The sequence below is a fragment of the Narcine bancroftii genome, chromosome 1 (assembly GCF_036971445.1).
Source record: "Narcine bancroftii isolate sNarBan1 chromosome 1, sNarBan1.hap1, whole genome shotgun sequence".
Lineage (NCBI taxonomy): Eukaryota > Metazoa > Chordata > Chondrichthyes > Torpediniformes > Narcinidae > Narcine > Narcine bancroftii.
Window position 1 is genome coordinate 161,689,313 of NC_091469.1, and position 13,900 is coordinate 161,703,212.

The 13,900-nt window shown below is 47.5% G+C and overlaps 1 protein-coding gene across 1 annotated transcript in view; it reads right to left on the reverse strand.

Annotated features, from left to right (window-relative positions):
* Positions 1–13,665, reverse strand: part of c9 (complement component 9) — a 47,076-nt gene extending 33,411 nt beyond the window's left edge. The window contains exons 1-3 of the mRNA XM_069883899.1: positions 13,529–13,665; positions 2,863–2,989; positions 368–512 (exon numbers count right to left, since the gene is read on the reverse strand). Of these exons, the coding sequence (XP_069740000.1) occupies positions 368–512; positions 2,863–2,989; positions 13,529–13,629 (373 nt within the window). The 5' untranslated portion in view covers positions 13,630–13,665. The remainder of the gene's footprint in view (positions 1–367; positions 513–2,862; positions 2,990–13,528) is intronic.
* Positions 13,666–13,900: the final 235 nt, after the last annotated feature.

Sequence of the window (13,900 nt, forward strand, 5' to 3'; positions counted from 1 at the left end):
GGGCGATGACAGTGGGAGGTGAAGAGGGCAAGGGGAAAGCGGAGAGGGGATGGGGAGGGGAGAGGGTGATGGGGAGGGGGAGAGGGGGAGAGGGGAGAGGGGATAGGGAGAAGCACAGGCTAACAAGGAAAGATACTCCGGGGATGGCGTTAATCAAATTTATTATTTTAGATTTTAGTCTCAGTTTTGCAGAAGCCGATTCTGGCCATTTAAACCCACACCACCCAATTATTTTCTCTCACACACACACCCACCCACATCCACTACACACACACTCCACACATATACACACCCACAGACCCTACACATACACACGCACAGAGATTTCCACCCATGCACACCACATCCACCTGCACACATGTATTACCATTTTCACACTGGAAGTCAACTCCACAGTCGACAGGCTCCTCCTCACAGTTGTCAGCGTCAGTACAGAGTCGCTCTTCAAAGAGGATGTCAGTGCACACCCTGCCCCCAAACTGACCAAAATGGCCAATACTTCTGGATCGATACTATTGAAAAGGAAACAGCAGGGATAATTCCAGTCATTACAGAGCACTGGAGACCAGCTCAATGGTTGTGGCCATGGAGACGGTGAAGGGCGAAGGGGGCAGGGGATGACTTCCAGGATCCCCTGAAATGCATCAACTAGACATGCACAGCTAGCGAAACATTGTTACAGTACCAGCAACCAGGACCAGGGCTCAAATCCCACGCTGACTGTAAGAAGTGTCTACGTTCTCCCTGTGTCTGCGTGGGTTTTCCCCGGGTCCTTCATAATGTACCAGGGGTTGTAGGTTAATTGGGCGCCACAGACTCATGGGCCGAAATGGCCTGTTACCGTGCTGTATAATTTAAAAAAAGAAAATTTCACATTTGTTGACTCATGCACTGAAGTGCAGTGAGTATGATTATTTAGAGAGCAGTCCAGATAGTCAACCCATATAGAGTACAGCAGGTAAACATGGTGCAGAATGCAGGGTCACAGTTAGCACAGTACAATGGCAGCATAATTTCCCCATTTCCTGGATCATTTAGGAGTATGATAACTGTCCTGGAATCTGGAGGTGTGTGAGCTCATGTTCTAGAATCTTCTGGGAGTTGAAGATAGTGCAGCCCGAGTCTTTGAATACGTGTGCTGCTTTTCTGAGGCAGTGGGAGTTATAGATGAGAGCTTGGTGGGGGTGGGGGAGGAGGCAGTTTCCCATGGTGATTGGACGGGTCGGCAATGCTCAGCGATGGGATGGGACAACCACCCTCCACTATGCCTTAATAATTCTGTGGTAGAGAGCACCAAGTTCCTTGGAGTCCACTTCAGAAGTGACTTATCGTGTGTGGTGGAACACGGTAGGGCAGGTGTGAGCTCACTAGACTGTATAGGCTGGCCCACCTCCGACCCTCTAACTGCTCCCCATAGATTCCCAATAAAGGCTGAGAACCCTAGTCTCCTCCCTCCATACCAGCCTTGGATCTGGGCCAGCAGCATGTAGAGACGTGGCTGACGTTTCAAGATATTAAAACCTTTAGTCACTCGCTTCAAGTCTACTTGTGGTTATTGATTGCGCTACATCATGGGCATACAACATCTTCTCACTTGTCAAGAAAGTGCCACAGCAACTGCACTTCCTGAGAAGACTGAAGTGGGCAAGGCTACCGGCCACCATCATGTCAACCTTCTATAGGAGCTCTATCGAGAGTGTCCTGGCCAGCTGCATCACACTGCGAGTACAGTTGCTACAGAGAAATGGATGGGCGGTCAATCTACAGGACTGTAACAGTGGCAGAGAGGATCACTGGAGTCTTCCTTCCCCCACCCCCCCCCCCCCACCCCGCCATCGACGTGATCTACTGTGATTTCTGCCTGAAGAGGGCGTGCAAAATTTTCCACCCTGCACTCAGCATCTTCCAGCTGCTCCCATCGGGGAAGAGACGCAGGAGGATCAGAGCCAGCGCCACCAGGGTGAGGAACAGCTTCTTCCCCACGGGCAAAGAGAACACGGAACAACTGATGAACTGCTCACACTGACCCTCCATGACTCAATGGTTTATTTAATAATAATTCAGCACTGTCTGTGAGGAGTTTGTATGTCCTCCCCGCGCTTGTGTGGGTTTTCACCGGGGGGGGGCCTCCGGTTTCCACCCACCGTCCAAAAATGTACTGGGGGGAAGGTTGTTGGGCCTAATTGGATGACACGGGCTCATGAGCCGAAAAGGCCCGTCATTAAGTTGTGTGTCTAAATTTTTTAAAATATTTAATATTTGTATATGCACCAAGTTTTGTGCATATATATTGTTTTAAAATTTTTGAATTTAGATATACAGCATGGTATTAGGCCATTTTGGCCCACAAGTCCCTGCCAACCAATTTAGTTTGTCTGTTTGTGTTTTGTCTGGCTGGACTTGTACATTTGGATAATAAACAAACTTGAACTTGAAATGGTGTAACCCCCCTCCCCACACTGGGATGGGTTTTAAATTGCCACCGTGACAGAGGTGCACCAAAGAAGAGGTACAAGGACTACCTAAAGAAAACTCTTGGTGCCTGCCTCATTGATCACCGCCAGTGGGCTGATATCGCCTCAAACCGTGCATCTTGGCGCCTCACAGTTCGGCGGGCAGCAACTTCCTTTGAAGAGGACCGCAGAGCCCACCTCACTGACAAAAGGCAAAGGAGGAAAAACCCAACACCCAACCCCAACCAAGCAATTTTCCCCCTGCAACCGCTGCAACCGTGTCTGCCTGTCCCGCATCGGACTTGTCAGCCACAAACGAGCCTGCAGCTGACGTGGACATTTACCCCCTCCATAAATCTTCGTCCGCGAAGCCAAGCCAAAGAAAAGAAGAAATCCTGGTGGTCTTTACCTTCACGTCCTTGCATGGTTGGCAGGATGACCACTGAGTCCAAGGTTCAAGTTCACAGGGGATCTGGCCTGGGGTGATCACAGCTCGTTCTGTTCTCCGCAGAGGACTGGCCCTGGCCTGCTGAGATCTGCCCAAAACACAAATCCATGACCATCAGGAGCCAAGCTTCAGCAGCGAGTCACCCATGGACACCAAGCACTAGTGAGTTTGGAAGGAAACGCTACCCAGGCGAGGCGAATCGGAGGTGAGCTGGACTGCCGGGAAACCGTCAGGTCGCGCTGAGAGTTCTGATTTAGAGATACAGGCCTGTCCGGCCAATGAGTCTGCGTCTCCCAAATACCGAGCTTCCGACGCAAGCCTCCTCCCTAGCCCTGGCAGTCTACAGGCCAAAGCCTCCATTGCGAACTCTCACCCTGGTCCCGGCAGCCTACAGGATCAAGCCTCCATCGCAAATCCTCACCCTGGCCCCTCCCTCCTTCACTTTTGACTTCCCCAACCTTTTTGCACTCCACCTCCTGCCACATTCCCCCCTCCCGACACCATCACTCCATTGACCATCCCCCCAACCCATTGCCTGGTCTTCACTATTCTCTCCAACCTTCCCCTCTCAGAGACTGAACACTCTCCCCAGTAGAGGCCTCACCATTGTTTCCCCTTCACTCACATCCTCAACAGGTCTGTGATGTCGAACTCTTCTCCTGTCAGTTCCATCTCTGTGCCAACTTCTTCCACCAGGACCCCCCCCCCCACCCCCACCACTACTGCAGACCCCTTCTCCTGCTTTAAGCCTTCTTCCTGGGCACCACGTTCCAGCCTTCTCCCTGCTCCACACCTTTATATTTCCAACTCCCACCGAGACATCAACCATATTGTAACCATATTAATATTTGGGGAGATTTTATAATATTTAGAGGAGGTCACATACATACACACATTTTAAAACAGATCTTATTTGAAAGACTGAAGAATTCACATTGCAAGATCTCTGGAGAATGTTAGCACCTTTCACAAGTAGGTGTTAATTGAATTGATGTCAGAAAAGGCTTGACCATTGTCTTGCTGGAGTCATGCTGGTACCCCTTCTGGAAAGTGATCACAGAAAGATCAATTCTGGATTGTTTACCTTAGCTAACAACAGATGGAGCAGAAGAAAGAACTCCTGTTGTTTTGTTCAGGAAGGTGGGGATTTTTGCAAGATATGCTCGCTTTGGAGTTTCAGTTGGAAAAGAGAGAGAATTGAGTTATTAGCTCAGTCAGTCAGTGTGTGGGACACTGATGTTACAAGATATAACCAGCAACCACAAAGAAGGGAGATCACACGCTGGGTGGGTCACGTCTCCAGAATGGAGAACCATCGCCTTCCCAAGATCGTGTTATATGGCGAGCTCTCCACGGGCCACCGTGACAGAGGTGCACCAAAGAAAAGGTACAAGGACTGCCTAAAGAAATCTCTTGGTGCCTGCCACATTGACCACCGCCAGTGGGTTGATCTCGCCTCAAACCGTGCATCTTGGCGCCTCACAGTTCGGCGGGCAGCAACCTCCTTTGAAGAAGACTGCAGAGCCCACCTCACTGACAAAAGGCAAAGGAGGAAAAACCCAACACCCAACCCCAACCCACCAATTTTCCCCTGCAGCCGCTGCAACCGTGTCTGCCTGTCCCGCATCGGACTTGTCAGCCACAAACGAGCCTGCAGCAGACGTGGACTTTTACCCCCTCCATAAATCTTCGTCCGCGAAGCCAAGCCAAAGAAGAAGAAAGATGAAGAATTACTTTATTAACAAAAATTCACCTTCAAACTTTAATTCAAAATCCCCCCTTTTATAACAATGCCCATTGGTTACTATGTAAATTTCTATAACAGTGTAAAACTAATACATTCCCCAGCCTAAATATAACATATTTAAAGTCTAAGTTACGCTTTCATCCAGCCCACAGAAAAAACTTAAACACAAGACAAACACAAAACACACAAGATTCACAAAACTTCGGTCTCAACCGAAGCAAAGATCATAAACAAAATTCAGTTTGTTTGGTAACTGAAGCCAAAAGATCTTTAAGAGAGAGAGAGAAAGAGAGAGAGCACAAAATTTGAAGTTGTCTTCTTGTGTTGCTTGCAGAGAAAGGAACAAAGGCTTGGTCTGGATCCTTCTGGCTGCCTTCGGAATGTCCATCACTTTTTGAAATCCCAACATTCTAAACTGTCCTCCAGACCATGTCTTGTGCTCTGGGCCTCCTTCCACTCCACAGCACCCCCAGAGGTGGTTTATCATCCAAGTCCAGAAATTTTTAGATCATTTTCTGTACATGCCCAGTCCGTCTCCCACTTTCTCAGCAGTCCAGTTTCACCTTGGCTCTCTAAGGCAAACTGTCACTTTTTAACATAAAACCACACAACACATGGGCCAATACACAACACAGAACTCTGTCACACTGACAAATGCAATTCAGGGAAAACTGTTTGAAACGGATGAAAGCAAGTTCCAGAGCAGTAGATGGCTGGAAGTGCTATCTGTCTGATGTTTCTCTTGAAATAGAGGAAGGAATGGAACTCTGTGGTAGCTTGAAGAAAGAGGTTACCATCTAGAAAACCCTAATGGGGCAAGTTTCATCTGCGAGACCCTGAGGTGACTAGTGGTGGTATCTCAGTTCTGGAAATCCTGGAGCAACAAATATCTCTCTCTGCAAACCCTACAAGAACCTTCCTGAGCGATAGACATTTACCTTTCAAGCACTAAGCCTGGTGAACTTTATACATGTTAAATTCTGTGCACAGTCTGGTGATTGCCTGCAACCAGAGAACTTAGAAGAAGGAGAAGTGAGATTGAAATGTGAACCAAAGAACTTTACTTGAATTTACACACACATTACATACAGCAGCGCTTAGAATTAAAAGGGGGTAATTTGGGTTAGTATCGAGTATAGTATAAGAATAGAGTTAAGTTAAAGTTTGATTCTATTTTCATGTTTGAAGTTGATTAAAAATAACTTTTGTTTTGAAAGCCACTTGTCTTGGAGAATGTCTGTTGCTGCTGGGTTTTGGGGTCCTTTGGGCTCGTAACAGTATCGACTTCGCTTCTCCCCTCACTTATTCCAATCTCATGTCTTTGGAATGCCTGGCCCTTCACTCTCCCCACACTAATCCCAACCTCACCAGCAAAACCACAAACGAGGATGACGACATTATGGTCTGGTGCACTGACCTGTACCAGAGGACAACTCTCAGAAACCTTCTCTTACCCCTCCAACAGGGCCCCATACTAACCAACAGGGCCCCATACTAACCAACAGGGCCCCATACTAACCAACAGGGCCCCATACTAACCAACAGGGCCCCATACTAACCAACAGGGCCCCATACTAACCAACAGGGCCCCATACTAACCAACAGGGCCCCATACTAACCAACAGGGCCCCATACTAACCAACAGGGCCCCATACTAACCAACAGGGCCCCATACTAACCAACAGGGCCCCATACTAACCAACAGGGCCCCATACTAACCAACAGGGCCCCATACTAACCAACAGGGCCCCATACTAACCAACAGGGCCCCATACTAACCAACAGGGCCCCATACTAACCACTGCATCACACACTATCTCTGAAACCATCACTTCCAGTCATCTCCCTGGCACGGCCTCCAACCTCACTGTTTCCCCATCCCACGCTCCCTATTTCTACCTCCTGCCCAAGATCCATACACCCAATTGTCCCAGAAGATCCACCATGTCCACGTAGTCCTGCCCCACTGAACTGGTATCTGCTTTCGTTGACTCTGTTTTGTTCACCCCCCACCCCGGTCCAGTCCCTCCCCACCTATATCTGCAACACTTCACCCGCCTTCCATCACTTCAACAATTTCCAGTTCCCCGAACTCAACCGGCTCATCTTTACCATGGACCTCCAAATTACGTTCCATCTCCATCGCCCTTAATGAAGGCCTCAATATCCTTCTCGGTGATGGACCCGACTAATCCCCCCCTCCACCACCACCACCCTCCTCTGGCTGGCGGAACTTGTTCCCACCTCTCAGCAACGTATCCATTGACTCATCCCACTTTCTCCACATCAAAGCGGGAGGCCGCGGGTTAAAATAAGTAGAAACACAACATGCTGGAGAAGCTCAGCAGGTCGGACAGCGCCCTTTATGTAACAAAGGTAAAGATAGATGACCGACGTTTCGGGTTTGAATCTTTCGTAAGAGAGAATGCTAGCGGGGTGGTGGGCAAGGGGGAAAAGGCAGGAAGATCCATATACTGTGCACTGTGGAGAGATTGGATCTCACTAGCCTTTTCCATAGGGTTGGTCATTGTCATTTGAGCATGAGCAGTGACACCCGTGACTCCTCGCTCGAGTACATTTGTTTCTTGTGGCTGCGTTACCAATGGCGCTGCTGGAAGGTTAGGTGCTAGCCCTTTGGGGATGTCACTTTGAGTGGTAAATCTTGCCGAAGCCTGACCTAATGCTTTCACTTTGGCCACATTCATTGCACATTGCTCCTCAAGCTCTCGTCTTTTCTCTATTCAATAATCTGTTTCGTCCTTCGCCAGCCATTTGTAACTTCAGTTGCTTATTCCTGATTTAAAGAATCCCTATTCTCTGAAGCGTATTGTAGCCGTTTATTAGGGCTGGAAAGGCTGCTTTTACACTGTTCAAGTTCCCGCCGTTTTTGCTGATTGAGTCACCATATGAATAACATTAGCGGGTGGGAACGTCCACGCATATGAATGCCCTTCTTCCCCAGCCTGTTTCTGCTGAGTTAGCTGGGCAGCTTGACCAACGCTATTTTAGGGCTGTTGGTCTGATGCTGCCCCAGGTTCTACCCCCGCCGGATTGTGGTCCTGGGAGTCGCTTTAGCGATCTCCGTCCACATCTGCAGCCGCGCAATGTGCCAGCCCGATCTCCGCAATTGTGGGCCACCGCAGTATCTTTCCTCCAACCACTGTGTTGTGCGCAGACAGTAGCCAAGTCTGCTTGCTCCTTATCATGCATATGCTTGAAGCACGCAAAGCACTGGATGCCTTTGAAGTTCTTCCTGCGCTCACAACCTTGGAAATACCATCATCAGAATGAACTTTCAGATACCGCTGATTGAGTCTCTATCTTCTGCTCTTCAGTGGGACTTGGCAACGCAAATTCATCTGTTCCAGTTCCACTAACCTTTAAGCCAGTGAATGAAGCCTGCAGTGCCTTGACAGGGTCTTCTTCTTGCTTGCTAGTTGAAGCCGCTTCTTCATTGGCTACTGGCTCCGAGCGTTGTCGGTCCACCTTGCTGGCTCAACTCACGACGAGATGGATCTTTAGCCCGACGAGACTTCTTCTTATCCATCTTGGGTTCTCCACACTGCAACCTGGCTTCTCCCTGTTCTTGCTGGAACTGTAAACGAATTTTGTATCTTACTTGCTCCCTTTAAGAGCATCGCTGCTGGCTGAATGGTCTTAATCTTTTTTATCTTAATGTTTATGTTTACTGGAACATTTTTTGGGCTTCCTACCAATTCTGCTATCAGAGCTGTGGCTTATCTTTTACAAGGATGCAAGCTGTCTTGCCAGCTTTTGACTCAATTTTGAACTGCACAATACACAGAAAGGTTCACACATTTCTGGAATATTCCATTGTTACAGTGTTGATGTCTCTTGGCTTTAAATTAAGTTGTTAATTTTTTTAGACAAATTTTACAATCCTTTCTTCTGAACAAAGTTCACAATTAAATTTTCCTTTAAATCAAAGTATTGATGACACTTTCCTTATTCTAAGATATCCTGATTTCAAAGCGTGAGCTGTGTTATCCCTCATTTCAATCTCTTTAATCCAATGAATCCAACTCTGTGGCTGTTACTTTATGTAGTTTTAATTCGTTGATAGAACAGATAAACATATTGCATAGCTTCGCAACAAGACTTTCCTAACGGTGAATAACAAGGCATTTAATCTATAATAGTGACTCAAAGATATATAGAGATATAAGTTTAAAGAAAAGTTTCTCATGCTCACGCTTCCCTCACATCTTGTAGAATGAGAGCAAGCCGTTAGCCTGGGCGGATATTACGACAGATTACATCATAGGTACTTTGGTAACATGACAAACAACAGCTCTCTTAAAAAGAGAAGCACAAAATTAACTTAGAATCAACAAACACAAGGTTTTAACCTTTACACTAACCTTTTATGTGGAACCTTGTCAAAGGCCTTACTAAAGTCCACATAGACAACATCCACAGCCTTCCCCTTTTTAGTAACGTCCTCAATAAATATGAAAAGATTTGTTAAACCTGATCTACCACGTACAAAACCATGTTGATTACACCTAGTCAGTCTCTGTCTTTCCAAATAATTGTTTATTCCATCCCTAAGAACATCCTCCATTAATTTACCCACCACTGACATCACACTCATGGGCTTATAACTACCCAATTTACTTTTAGAGTCTTTTTTAAACAGCGGAACAACATGAGCCACCCTCTGGCACCTCACCCATGGCCAGTGATATTTTAAATATTTCTGTAGAGCTCCCTCGATTTGTTCACTAATCTCCCTCAGGGACCAAGGGAATATCTTATCAGGACCCAGGGATTTATCCACCTTTTAAAAATAGCCAGTACCACCTCCTCATTAATCTGTATACTCTCCACGACCTCACTACTAGATTTCCCCACTTCACCTGGCTCAATATTCCATTCCTTAGTGATTACTGAAGAAACAAAATCATTTAAAACTTCCCCCCTCTCTTTTGCTTCCTCACAGAGCTGATCCGTCTGATCCTCAAGGGGCCCAGTTTTATCCCTCACTATTCTTTTACTTTTAATGTACCCGTAGAAACCCTTTGGATTTATTTTTATGTTTCTTGCCAAAGCATCTCTCCTTTTAGCCGTTCCAATTTCTATTCCTCAAGCTCCTCATTATTCCCTGTTGTTCACATCCCTCTTCCTCAGAACCAAGTTCTCAATATTCCTAGAAAACCAGGGCTCCCTATAGTTTCTAACCTTTCCTTTAATCCTCATAGACCAACTGTGATCTCAACATTTCCCCTTGGAATATCCTCCATTTTTCTGTTACATCCTTCCCAGAAAATAAATTCTCCCAATCCACACCCTCTAAATCTTTTTGCATCTCCTCAAAATTTGCCTTTTTCCAATCAAGAATCTCAACCTTAGGCCCAGCCCGATCCTTCTCCATAATGAACCTAAAACTAACAGTATTATGATCACTTGACCCAAAGTATCCCCAACACAAACCTCTGTCACCTGCCCTATCTCGTTCCCTAATAGGAGATCCAATACTGCTCCCTCTCGAGTCGATTCTTCTGTGTATTGAACATATTTGACAAACCCCAACCCATCCAGTCCTTTTACAGCCAATGTGTGGAAAGTTAAAATCTCCTACAATCGCCACCTTATATTTACTATACATATATTCTATCTCCTTACAAATTTGTTCCTCTAATTCCCTCTGTCCATTAGGGGGTCTATAATACACCCCCATTAGTGCTTTCATGTCTTTCCTGTTCCTCATTTCCACCCAAATCGCCTCACTGGATAAGCCCTCCAATCTATCCTGCCACAGCACCACTGGAATGTTCTCTCTAATAAGCAATGTTGCTCCACCTTTTATCCCCCTGTTCTAAAACAATGGAATCCTGGAATATTTAGCTGCCAATCATGTCCCTCCTGCAACCAAGTTTCACTAATGGCTACACTAATGGGTTCCATGGGTTAATTTCTGGTCTAAGCTCGTCCACCTTCCTCACCATGAAATATCTAGACTGGAGAGAATGTCTTCCACATTCACTCCTTTGATCACCATCTACTTTTACCACCCCCTCACCTACATTAATTTTAACATTCTGATTCCCCTCTCCCTTCAAATCTAGTTGTCCTTCTACCCTAATATTCACACTCACATTGTGATTCCCCCCCTCCCCCCCCCAACCCATGCCGTCAAACTAGTTTAAACCCTCCCCAACAGCTCTAGCAAATCTGCCCGCCAGCGTAATGGTCTCCCTCCAGTTCAGGTGCAGCCCGTCCTGTTTGTACAGGTCTGTCCTTCCCCAGAAGTGACCTCAATGATCCAGAAATCTGAACCCCTGCCCCCTCTCTTCAGCCACCCATTCATCCTCCACAGCTTCCTGTTCCTACTCTCTCCAGCATGTGGAACAGGCAGTAATCCCGAAATGAACACTCTTGAGGACCTGCTTTTTAAATTCTTCCCTAATTTTCTCTTCAGGACCTCATCCCTACTTCTATCTATGTCATTGTTCCCCACGTGGACCACGACTTATGGCTGTTCCCCCTCCAGAACATGATCAGAGTCTCCCTGACCCTGGCACCCGGGAAGCAACATACCACCCGAGAGCCTCGATCTCATCCAGCCAACCTCCTATCAAATTGTCTAACCAATGAGTCCCCAGTCACCATTCTCCCCCCACCTTCCTTTCTGAGCTGGGTGGAGGGGGGGGGCACAGTCTCCACACCGGAGACATGACCACCCTAACTTGTCCCTTGAAGGTCTCCACCAACAATATCCAAAACAGTGTACCTGCCATTGTTGGTGAGAGCCACAGGGGTACTTTGCACCATCTTTATCTTCCCCTTCCCTCTCCTGACAGTCACCCAGCTACTTGCCTGAATTATAGGGGTGACTGCCTCCCTGACACTCCTGTCTGCCACTACCTCTGCCTCCCTCAGGATCCACAGTTCATCCAACCCCTGCTCTGAAGAGCTGTGCAGCTACTTAAGACTTTAGCTCAGGGGTTCTCAACCTTTTTCTTCCCACTCACGTCCCACTTTAAGTATTCCCTATGCCATCGGTGCTCTGTGATTAGTAAGGGATTGCTTAAGGTGGGATGTGGGTGGGAAGGGAAGGTTGAGAATCATTGCTCTAGACCCATTTGTTACTGAAATATTTTGCTTAAGAAAAATGGTCAATGGCCCATTTGCTTTGGAGATATGAAACCGTGCACATAACGAGTCAATGAGGTACGATTAAAACTATGGATTTCAAACTTTTTCTTCTCACCCACATCCCACCTTAAGCAATCCCTGACTAATCACAGAGCACTTATAGCATAGGGAATACTTAAAGAGGTGTGCAAGTGGAAAGAAAAAGGTTGAGAACCAATGTTTTAATTGTCCCTCGTTGACTCGTTATGTGCACGGTTTCAGAACTCCAAAGGAAATGGCCAATGGCAATTTTCTCCTTGAAGCGGCAGAGGATGAGGGGCTACTCGAAGGTGATGAGAGGCATTGATTGTGTAGGCAGCCAGAGGCTTTTACCCCGGAGGTTGAAATGGCTAACATGAGGGGGCGTAGGTTTAAGGTGCTTGGGAGTAAGTGCGGGGGGGTATGTAAGAGGCAAGTTCTTCACACAGAGAGTGGGGGGGGGTGCATGGAATGTGCTACTGTTAGCAGCGCTGGAGGCAGTTATATTAGGATCTTTTAAAGGATTGGTACATGGAGCTGAGAAAATTGCAGTCGGGAAATTCTAGCCAATTGTTAGAATGGGTTTCTGCCTCCACCTCCCACTCAGGTCGAGTTTTCCCAAATTCCAACCACCCTTGAGAATGCACGACATTCCAGCACAGCACAGGCCCTTCAGCCCCCAATGGTGTACTGACCTACTCCACGACAATCTCAACCTTCCCTACCTCACATCCATGACCCTCCATTTTTCTTACATCCATGTACCTGTCTCCGAGACTTCTGAACGCCCCTCTTGTACCAGCCTGCACCACCGCTCCTGGCCACTCATTCCACGCACCCACCACTCTCCATGTTAAATATACTTACCCCCAGCGACTTCCCTAAGCTTTCCTCCCCTCACCTTACACAGATGTCCTCTGGTGTTTGCTAGCCCTGGGAAAAGGGTGCTGGTTGTCCACCCCAACTAAGCCACTCATAGTCTACCATACCTCTACCTCCTTCATCACTCCAAAGAGAAGCCCTAGCTCTGTTCTTGCTTCATGTAACATGTTCTCCAATCATGGTAGATCTCCTCTCCAAAGCTTCCACAGCCTTCCTATAATGAGGTGACCACAACTGAACACAAATATTCCAAGTGTTGAGAGTGTTATAGAGCTGCAACATTACCTCATGGCTCTTGACTCAATCCCCCGACTAATGAAGGCCAGCAGATCAAACGCCTCTTCAACTAGTGCAGTAAACTTGAGGGATCTATAGACCTGTCCCCAAGATCTCTCTGTTCCTCCACACTGCCATTAACCATGTACCCTGCCTTCAGGTTTGACCTTCCAATGTGCATCATTTTACACTGATCTAGAAGCTCTAGGGAAAGAAGTTCTCTCTCAGATCCCTTCTGAACCTCCACCCATCAACGTACCCCTTCCAATCTTAACCGTGTAGGGAACCTTCCTGTCTGGGCCCCTTCGGCGCTTGGTACTTCTCAATCAAGTTCCCTGTTTGCCTCTTCGTTTCCAAGGAGGGCAAGAAAGGCCTCTCCATGTCAGTCCACAGCCTGGTGAATCTCCTCGACACCCTGTCTGGCACAATCGCCTCCTTCCCAATGGTGCGGTGACTGGAACTGTTTCCGCGACAGCTCCGTGGGTATGGGCCAAGACTCCGGTGGCGCGGGGGGGTGGGGGGTATGGTAGTGGACGGAGCTGGAGAAGGTGGCACTCAAAGCCTGAGGTACCCCCTTTGCCTCACCTCTCCTGATCCTCTGCCTCGAATGGGCGAGCGGCAGGAACTGAGACCAAGAGGTGGACCGCCAGGACGAGCCAGGCCAAGCTTGTCACCATCTTCCCCATGCTGTAACAGCCAATGTTCCACACTCCACTCCTGCACCCACGCCTGGCCTATTAGAAGCTGCTGTCAATTATTGACAGGCTCTGCTGGGCTTGTTAACTCCTTATGTTTACTCTGAAGAAGGCCAGAAACCTGGGAGGCCATTGATCCCCTCTGGGGTTGATGGTAACAATCCAGATCAGAGCTGATGCAACTTAACTACATCTACGTTTATCCCCTTGCTTGCTTAATCCTTCAAGTTGACAGATCAGCCACCAGTTGAATAGAATTCTT